At 41.3% G+C, this 10,346-nt stretch overlaps 1 protein-coding gene across 1 annotated transcript in view; it reads left to right on the plus strand.

The window, feature by feature from the left end:
• SORCS3 (sortilin related VPS10 domain containing receptor 3) overlaps positions 1-9,762 on the plus strand; it is a 290,222-nt gene extending 280,460 nt beyond the window's left edge. Inside the window, exons 22-27 of the mRNA XM_030453271.1 lie at positions 2,335-2,447; positions 4,249-4,380; positions 5,350-5,449; positions 6,821-6,926; positions 8,996-9,156; positions 9,698-9,762. Coding sequence (XP_030309131.1) covers positions 2,335-2,447; positions 4,249-4,380; positions 5,350-5,449; positions 6,821-6,926; positions 8,996-9,156; positions 9,698-9,762 — 677 coding nt within the window. The remainder of the gene's footprint in view (positions 1-2,334; positions 2,448-4,248; positions 4,381-5,349; positions 5,450-6,820; positions 6,927-8,995; positions 9,157-9,697) is intronic.
• The last annotated feature ends 584 nt before the right edge of the window (positions 9,763-10,346 follow it).

A 10,346-nucleotide genomic window follows, 5' to 3' on the forward strand; every position in this document is an offset into this window, starting at 1 on the left:
TGGGGTGCTTTAGAAGGGGGGTGGCAAGTAGGTCAAGAGAGGTTCCCCTCCCCCTCTGCTCTGCCCTAGTAAGGCCACATATGGAATATTGTGTCCAGTTCTGGGCCCCTCAGTTCCAGAAGGACAGAGAACTGCTTGAGAGTCCAGAGCAGAGCAACCAAGATGATGAAGGAAGTGGAACATCTCCCTTATGAGGAAAGGCTGAGGGAGCTGGGTCTCTTCAGCTTGGAGAAGAGGAGAAAGAGGACTGACCCCATCAATGTTTATAAATATGTAAGGGGTGAGTGCCAGGAGGAAGGAGTAAAGCTTTTCTCAGAGGTGACTAACAAAAGAAGGGGCAGTGGTTATAAACAGCAGCATAGGCAGTCTGTGTAGATATAAGGAGGACTTTTTCACTATGAGGATGACAGAGTACTGGCACAGACTGCCCAGGGAGGTTGTGGAGTCTCCTTCCCTGGAGACATTCAAAGCACACCTGGACATGTTCTTGTGTGACCTGCTGTAGATGACCCTGCTCTGACAGGGGGGGTTGCACTGCGTGATCTTTCAAGGTCCCTTCCAGCTCCTAATTTTCTATGCTTCTGTGACTCTGTAATTTAGAGGAAAGCTTTTCTTTGGATAGCAAGTTTTATTGAGAGACCTGGGCTTCAAACAATATGGGTTGCACTGTGTAGTTGAACTATGTGTGCTTGTTTCAGTAATTAAATATAAATGAATGTCCTGCTGGTGACTGGAAAGCTGCACACTCAGATTACACAGCCAGATAAATAGGTGTTTATTGATTGCCCGGCTGTGAAATTCAATGGGTTTTAATAATTTGTTAATATGATTTATTATTACTCAACCCCCCTATTAGCAAATGTAAGTAACTCTCCACTTGATCATTTTGACTGCTGCAAAATGCAGTGTTTACTTCTGGGAAACTTGAATCTTTCTACAAGTTTCTGGAATAAATGTGAACCGAGCATATCTGAGAGGGGTCCCCACAGGTGATCTTGATTTTGGTTCCAGTAAGTCCCATAGAGTGGTCCCTCACTCTCTGTTTTTAAACACCTTGTAAGAAATGCTGCCGTTCATTTAAAAAGATCCAAAGCTTTGGGCTTTTTTTCACAAAGAGAAATCGACCATTTGGAATGTCCAAGTAGTCCTAGACAGTGCCATACTGCAGCCTGACCTGGTCTGGGGAAGGAGTTCTTGTAGACCCACAGGCTGGTGATCAGTTCAAGTCTGACTAAACAAACAAGTGACAGCTTTACAAGCTGTGCTTTGCTGCATTTGTATCCCAACCTATGGCTTGTGTCAGTCCTTGTTGCTGCAGGCTGGAAGCCTGGCTTTCTGGTGCTAGTGATTTATTCAGTTAGTTAGATTTATTCAGGGTTTTCTCAAATTTTGATTAACGGAGCAGAATTTATTAATAAATAAATAAATTGGACTGAGGGTTCAAAAGTCATCTACCTTATATATCAGGCTCTGGATTAAGCCTTCAGAACTTTGAAATTTCCCTGCTCTCTTTCCTGCTTGTTTATTTTAAATAACTGCACCATCTAAAAAAAAAAAAAAAAAGAACAGAAAAGAACAGATTGTGCAAAAGATTCCCATCCTGGACCTGTGCCTTCCATTGCCTCAAAACCATTGTGCACAGCTTTAATATGGATTCACCATGGGTGACACCAGAAGGGAGAATTGGAGAAAAATTCAAATTTTTCTGTATTTGAAGTCTAGGAAGTTTTTCTTCCTCCCTGTAATCAGTTAATTAGGAAGTAATTTCAGAGTGTTTAATGAATAGCCATTATTTGATTATCCAGTCATTAGCACCACTGGATTCTGATTTGTTGGGGTATTAACCACTCATGGCTTCCCTCCAGGAGAACAAACAGATAATACCTGCTTTTGAAAACATTACTTACAGTGTTTGTTCTGCAGAGAACAATGTGTGCAGTTGTACAGACCTTTGAATTTCATCCAGATGCCACCTTGTTTACTGGTCAGCTTCCCTGTAGGCAGAATCTGATGAAGTTGAGTGGCAAAATTACAAAGCTCAGAGGCATAATGAAGGGAAGGAATCCTCTCACCTCGTTCATTCTTGCTTCCATTTCTTCTGGGGAAAGGCACTGTTGTCATTAGCACAAAAGTTCCTTTATATGAACCTTTATAAGACTTACTTCCTCCTAAGCTTTCTGTACTGCTTAATGTTAGTCTTTTTTCTTCAGCCTTTTCTCTCTTCCTTGCTTTAACATAGTTTAATAATGGTCTTCCTGTTGTCTTCTGCACCTTTGGCTGTATCCTGAACACTACCCCTTTAATCTTCTCATATACACTGTTTTTCTATTCCAGAATATTTCCAGTCCCAGCTCCTGTCATTTTCTCCCAACTTGGACTACCATAACCCTGACATCCCTGAGTGGAGAAAAGACATTGGCAAAGTCATCAAGAGAGCTCTAGCACAGGTGAGCATCTGTTCCCTCATCTGAGCTAGCATAGACCAGGCTGCTAAAACATGCACTTCTTCTACATGAGAGCTTAAAAGAATGACAAAGGACAGCAGTAATGAAGCTATCATTTTAAATCAATGAAAAGCTTCTTGATGTGCTAGATCTTTTTACAGAGGCAATCTGTATTGGGAATTTTGTGGAAATATTATAATTACTTTTATTAATGATTCTGTGGTACTTTTTAGCTTCTAATATTCTTGAGCTTCTAATATCCCTAGATTGTAATAATATCATTATGATTCTTATTTGCCAAATTGCTATTACAGCATCTACTGTTCTCTACTCAATATTTGGGTAGTGTTCGTGTGCTGTTAAACAGCTGATCCACTCCATCCCAGAAGTCAGGCATTGAGGAAGATTTTTTTTTACCCCTTCCTGATACTCAGTCTTCTAATGCAGCTAAAAGTAGCAACTGGTGATCATTATAAAGCTCTGTTTCCTTTCCAGCTGATGCAAAAATGAGGATTCAGAGGGAAGATAAACTTGCTTTTAAAACACAGGGCAATGAGAGAGACTTCTGTGGGTAGAAGATACTGAATCTTCCTTTGGGATTAATTAGAATATGTAAACCAGCAGTCATATTCTTGGAGGAAAGGGGACAGAATAATTTATTATATCAAATAGCCAGGGAGAATTAGGAGATAGTTTTGAGCAACACTTTTGTATTTTTTTACATTCAGCCAAAGCTGTATCTTGCTTTTTGTTGGTACAGCTACAGCTGTTCTTAGAAATGGAGGCTAATTATTTTTACAGGGAAAGCACCATCCTTCTCAGCTTTTCTCATCTGCAGCCCACTCAAAATTCACAGTTTATAAGAGTTTCCCATCCCGAGAAAACACTAAATTTATGTGTTGTTGTGTTACTGTGTTCAGAGTCAAGCTTACAGAAAAAACAATACAGACAATAGTAGAGATCATGCAGAAGTGCTTGCTTGTACATCCTTTTGTGACTATTTGGTTGCAGCCTGCTGACTGTGCTTCTGGGACAGAACACCAGGAATGGGCAGCCCCACTGAGAGATTTCAGTAAAGGAAGGAGGCCAAGGAGCTTGAGCTGGGGTAGGACTAGGGATCTAGTGGGTTTACCCTCATATAGCAGAGAGTTTCTGAGGGAAGAAAGGCTTCCTGCTCTGCTGAGGATGCACAGCTTGGGTCTGTGGAGAGAGAGCAGTTGTCTCAGTGGGCGGATCATGATGAAGGCAACTGTGAGAGTCAGGTGTGGAACTGACTATTGGTTCAGCAGACTGAGCACCTCCTAGTACAGGCTTCCCAATCAGCCCCAGGAGTAAAAAAATCCCAACAGAGACTTTTATTAATTTGTATATGACAAATATAGACCCCCATAAGCTGGTATTAGAAGGTGATTGGGTGATTGCAGGCAATTTTCTTCATATGTCCCTGTTAGTTGCATGCCAGTGGCTGCTCTGAGCCAGACTTTCTGGATCTGACTTTGGGTGACTCCTGTGTAGCAAGAAAGGCTGTGTGATGAATTTAGATCTGGAGACGTGGTGGACTTTGTGTTTAGATCTTTGGGTCCAAGGCTGTAGTCAAGCATAAATTTGCATTTAGAAATGAAGTAGAGTGAATCACTAGCAGAACCTCTCTTTCTGACCATCCAAGTGGGCAGAACACCTCTTTGGGACACAGTCCCTACAGTGGAACTGGCAAATATTTTGATGGGAGCAAAATTTCCTGTAATGAATGGAAACATCAGTAGCAGAATAACAGCTAGTGATGGCCTTTTTGCTTCTCTTTTAGGTGACTGGTATCCCTGATGAACAGATCTTGGTGGCTGTTTTTCCTGGGCTGCCTACTTCTGCTGAACTATTCATACTTCCCCACAAAAACACAACAGAGAGGAGGAAAAACAGTGAGGCTGATCTGGAGCAAGTAAGGAAAGAAGGATTCATGGAGTATTAATTCCTATCATACTACTGTGCAGTGTTGGAAATGACTTAAAATAAGAGCGATGGAACTGGCTGCATCTGTGACTGTGGCAGTATAGTTTGTGGCATTAAAGAAATTATTTTCAGAGGAAAACCAGAATTTTCTAATACCTCATTAAGATATGTCACAATCTACCAGCACTGGTTCTTCCTCAATCAGTAGTGTGTCCTTATAACAGTAGTTATGGCCAAAGGAACCTTCAATATGTACTGTTCTCTAGAGGAATGCAAATAGACAGAGGCCAAAGTAGCAAGAGAATACACTGAGGTTTACTAAAAATAAATGAGGCTTTTCATCTCGTGTATCACTGGCACAAGACCTCTTTTGTCTGCAGCAGTGAATGGTGTGTGCAGACTATATTTGGAAGTTACAATATCCATCCATTTAGATAAATAGGTAATTACAGTGATGAATAGCAACAGAGATATGCAGGCAAGGGAAGAGCTAGGAACAACAGCACAAGTCTGCTGAAGCCTTCATGCTAGAATTGCCAAGTGATTAAATCAGATCTATAAAGGCAAAGGAGTGAAGTGCAGCACAAGGCTGCTTAGCTCTAGCTAATGTTTGGTTTGCATCATTTTTACTGTGTGCAAGCTATATGTGAGCCCATCTCTAACTTCTGGAGGAGTAACTCTTCCATGATCAAACATTAAGTAATGCAGAGGGCTACTGAATTCTGGAGAAGCTCTTGTCACCCACTGAGCAAATTCAGACCCCTTTTAAGTAGTACATTTGCCCTAGGAACCTGACAAAGATGGCCTCTTAAATTTAAGGTGATGAGTGTGCAGAAGAGATGCATTGTAGTTGGAAGGTTTGAAAGGCTTTTTGGTCACCATTCATAGACTGTATATTCCTGAATGTTCTTCAGAGCTTCTATACAGTAACTGCCTCTGTCTCTTATTATTTCATCAGGTGGTAGAAGTTGTTTTTAGTGCTCTCAACCAGAACCTGGTCCAGTTTGAACTGAAGCCTGGTGTTGAAGTCATTGTGTATGTTACTCAGTTAACATTAGGTGAGTGGGGTGTCAAATACATAGCTGTGGTTCTCTTGAGGCTTCAGGAAATATCAGGAAAACCAGTCTACATCAGTGCAGCACTTAACACAGTTTGTTAAGTGCTCCTGGGATCCCTGAGACTGACTCCTTCCCTGGAGAATTCAAAGCCCACCTGGATGTGTTCCTGTGTGACCTGCTGTAGGTGACCCTGCTCTGGCAGGGGGTGTTGCGCTGGGTGATCTTTCAAGGTTCCTTCCTAACTTTCTATGATTCTATAATTGTACTGAGACATTGACTGTGGTAGAAACAGAGTGTTAAAAACAGAATCCAGCAGTGGTATTTTCATGCACCAGTTTGTACAAGTATTAAAAGTACTCCTTAAGAACTCCCTATGGCTTAATTAACCAATGAATTGATGTTTTTCAAGTGCTTTAGAAAATCAGGTGAATGATGTTCTATTAAGGTCTCATTGTGCACCTGTGCAATTCATTGGGAATATTGCCAACTTTCATGGATTTGGGGTCAAATCCTTATAGCAAGGGGCTTGTTAATGTTATGACTAGCCAAGAAGCTTTACAGGGCAAAAGTAGATCTAGGCCTCTTACAGGGAAAACGTGCCTGAATATTGACTTGTACAAATTAGAACTTATTTAAATTTCAGAGCTACCTATCTCCATTTTCACAGAGTGATGAACAGCTGTTTTAAGCTTCATCACCCTGTTTGCTTTAAGCCATCTGAGTGTGAAGCTCTCAGCTACGACTGAGAATTTTGGCCAGCCTAGTGTGAAGTTCTCAGATACTGCTGGGCCAGTGATGACTATAGAGGAGATGATGGATTTATTTTTACACTTGTTTTTTATGCCTCCCCTTGCAATTATCTGTAATGTGGTATCTTGTGCATGTCACATTGCTGTTAGCCCCTCCAAAAGATTTGCGTTCATGTCCCAGCATAATACACTTCAGCTTCTGTTTACATGGGACTCTCAGAGAGCCAGGAGTTGGGCTAATCCAAGGCTTGTGATCCTACAGGTAATGCCTTTTTGCCTTCACTCTCTGACTGTTGTTTGGAGATGAGACCCAAACATTAATAGGATTAGGGTGGAATTAGTTAATATGAAAAATGGGAATACGATCCAAATACCTACAGTTTTCAGGGTAAGAATCTGGGTTTGTTCTAGTAAGACACTGCAAAGTGTCAGAGTGCACTAGGCTTTCAGAGGACAAGGCCATCAACTTGTTTTCTAGTGGTCGGTCTTGCTGAAAAGAGCAAGCACCATGCGGTAGTGATGAAGCAGATGTGACAAAGACAGGGTTGAGCTCAACTGTATGGTAGTTTTGAGTTCCCTAATAATATCTTGTAAATGTAATGCTCTGTCTTTCCTCCTGCAGCACCCCTGGTTGATTCCAGCACAGGTCATAGCAGTTCGGCGATGCTGATGTTGCTGTCTGTGGTGTTTGTAGGCTTGGCTGTTTTTTTGATCTACAAATTCAAGAGGTAAGTTGAGAAAGGCTGGGTGTTGGAAGACATCACTGGGTGTTTTACAAGCAGAGCAGTGCCTGGATGGCAGAGGTACAGAGACTTATGCTGGCCTAAGGCTTAGGCCAGTATAGTTTCTTATTCCTCATATATAGACAGACCATCTATTTCTCTTCCACCACAAACCTGATGCTCTGAAAGCTCCCCAAGAGCTCAGAAATCAAGCTGTGACCTTCTTCAGCAGTTTTATTTAAACCACAGACCAGAAATAGGAATGCTGTGTACTCACTGAGTACTGAGCTACACAAAGCAGACTGTATCAGAAGTCACACAGTGGATGTCTTCCCACAGTCTCTATTGATTTGGCCAACTGCCTCAGTGCAAGAGTATCTAAATTGTATGTCACAAGTGCACACTTCAGTCTTGCAGAGGAGCAGGTGTGATTATGTGAAGGGAGGGAGGCTCAAAGCCAGAAAGATTTGTGGTAAGCATCAAAATGCCTTTGGGAATCTGTGCTGAGATTTTCTTTGCCAGCTGTTAATATAAACCTTTTGCTTCCAAGCAGCAGGCAGGACCTGTGGTGGCCTGTGGCAGTTTGCTGCTACAATCTATGGAACAAAATATGGGATTAGAATGGACTGTTTGCTGACAGGCTGCCTTATGAGAATATATTTTAGGCAGATGGAGCTCCTTAGGAGGAAATTTGCATTCAGTACAGTATTTACTGTGTTAAATGTTCTTTGTTGCTAGATCCTGCCCAGTGGCAAAATATTGTATTAGAAGTATAGGCTAAGTCTGAATGTTGATAAAAATAAAATAAAAAAAATTCTAGACATGAGTGGTTCCTACAAACTGGGAAGCTACAGCTTTTTCCGTCCCTGTTCCAACTATGCTCCCTCTTGCTTATCTCAAACAAATTGTTTAAGGCCAGAACTTCACTGGAAGTGTGAAATCAGCATTGATCTATTGAGTCCATGAGAACTGAGGCAATTTCCACTGCTTTTAGTCTCTGCCATATCCAACAGCAGACAGGTTAGCATAAAAAGAGGGCATTTTGAATGCATCTTTCTCTCTCCTGTGTGCTTTAAGAAACTGAAAAATTTCTCAGAAATTTCCTTATTTTAGCATAGCACAAAGTCCTTTCGAGCACAGTAGAAAAAACTCAGTCCCCTTCCAACAGACAACTACACACAGATAATCTTTGTAACCCTCCACAGTGCTTAACACATTACTTTTCAGTTCTCTCATTTTAAACTTGCATTCCTCCAGGGATTACTGTCTAATTATCTGCCCAAACCTTTATAACCATACAGCTAATTGATTGACTCTCAAGGATATTGTTCCAGCAACCCAAGTTAACTTCTCTCAAAAGAAGGAAGAAACAATCCCTTCACTTTCTTGGCTTCTCGAGCATCAGGGGAAAATAAATACCTGCAAACTTGTATGATCTGTAATATGACGAAGTATTTTTGCTATGAAATGGCAACTAATAGACTTCAAGTGGATGTTATGAGGTCCAAGTCCTTTCTGTACCCTGAGACAGGACCAACTTTTTATAATTTTTTCTGATGTGTCAGTTCCTACTGAGTCAGTGTGGGTCTGTCAAGCCTAGCAATTCTTTTCTCAGTTCATAGTAGTGCCCAAATTGATTTTTGCTTTTGGTTTCCAATGCACTGCTAATCATGTAATAAATAATGAGCTGGCAATTGCAGCTGGCTGTACTTATCTGATTGCTGCTCTCTGAGCTGGGTGCACGGTGTCCACTGTGCACACAACCTCTCATTTCAAAGAGCAGTACCTCAGCACTTAGGTTTACAGCTGGAGGAGCCTTTGGGCACAGGGTAGAAAAACTTTGGCCTAAGATTTGGGTCAGCTTTAGGCTGGTATTGGAATTAGTGGATGCTACCAGCACTGTCGGAGCTGAACATCATTGTAGTGCTTTCACCATTCTGAGAGCTGATACTTTGCCTCACTGCCAATGCTGCATTTGTGGGATTGTTCTCAGTTTAACTGGTCTGATTAACCGGTGACATCCAAAGGATCCTTGTGTTACAAAATAAAACTTCTCATTTCCCTTTCCTGTGCAGGAAAATCCCTTGGATTAACATCTATGCCCAAGTTCAGCATGACAAGGAGCAGGAAATGATTGGCTCTGTCAGCCAAAGTGAAAATGCCCCCAAAATCACTTTGAGTGAGTTCACAGACCCTGAGGAGCTGATGGACAAAGAACTGGACACACGAGTGATGGGTGAGAGACAGCCCTTGGCTGGAGCTTGTTTCACAGTCTGGGTGAGGATGTTGGTCACTGGGATGTTAGGAGATGCAGCCCCAGGTACAAGCAGAGCTTGAGGCACTGAGTTAAGGGAAAAAATACTGCTCTGCAACATGGCAACTGTGAGGTTTTCTCACCGTGTTACAAGACCAGAGTAGGAAGCTGGAAAGATCAATGGTTATATAGGAGTTACTAATGGCTGTGGCTCACACATGTGCTCTCCTGTGGAGGGGTCTCAAATTCCCTGAACACTCAGAAGAATCAGATGAACCAAGCTTACACTATTGGTGTGCTATTATTATAAGTATGTTCCTAAAAGTTCAACCAGTTTACCTTAATGAGTAACAGGTTTTCTGCATGCTTTATGCTTACTGCAAATACATAAAAGGATGTGTTGCTTCTAAGAACCTATTTTGTCTTTACACTTACACAAGCAAATTCTAAGGAGTGAGAAGTAATTTAGACCAAACTGTTGAAGCCACTGAACTGACTTTGTTCTTCATTTTCTCCTCCACAGGAAGCATCTCAACAATTGCCAACAGTGAAAGCACAAAGGAAATCCCCAACTGCACTAGTGTTTAATACTGAGAATCCACTTGGTCTACAACATTTCTGAATTTTTATTTGTAATTATTATTGTTATTATTATTATTATTTTGAGAAAAGATAGAGTTATATGTCATTATTATAATTTGGGAGGGGATGGGGTGGGCTTTTTCTGTTTACCAGGGCTGCATTCATAAATATCAGACATTCTTCATATTCTTCATCAGATTAGAAAGAAAAAGCAAAGATTAAGTCAAGTGTGCAATAGGATCTGAATACCAGCCTCCTGTTAAATGCAGAATGGGAATTAAGTATTCAAATCCAACAGATAGGCCTAGTATCTTAGGCAACATGTTGTAGGTAAATTACCCCTTTTCAGTCCTCTTCCAAATAAGTTGTAAATCAGCTACTTCATTGGCCAGAGGGCTCAGACTGCATTGTTGGACGAGGCTCTGCAACATGCACTTTCCAGTGACATGCATGTCTCTGCTTTTTTGCAGGATCTTGCCTCTTTTAATTGCTTTAATTTTGGGCACCCTCTGGCACTGTTGACTTCTGAGAAGGGAAAAAACAAAATCAGAGCAAACACATATGTCAGTGTTCCTTGGACTGTAGAGTGG

The sequence above is a fragment of the Calypte anna genome, chromosome 6 (genome assembly GCF_003957555.1).
Source record: "Calypte anna isolate BGI_N300 chromosome 6, bCalAnn1_v1.p, whole genome shotgun sequence".
Classification (NCBI taxonomy): Eukaryota; Metazoa; Chordata; class Aves; order Apodiformes; family Trochilidae; genus Calypte; species Calypte anna.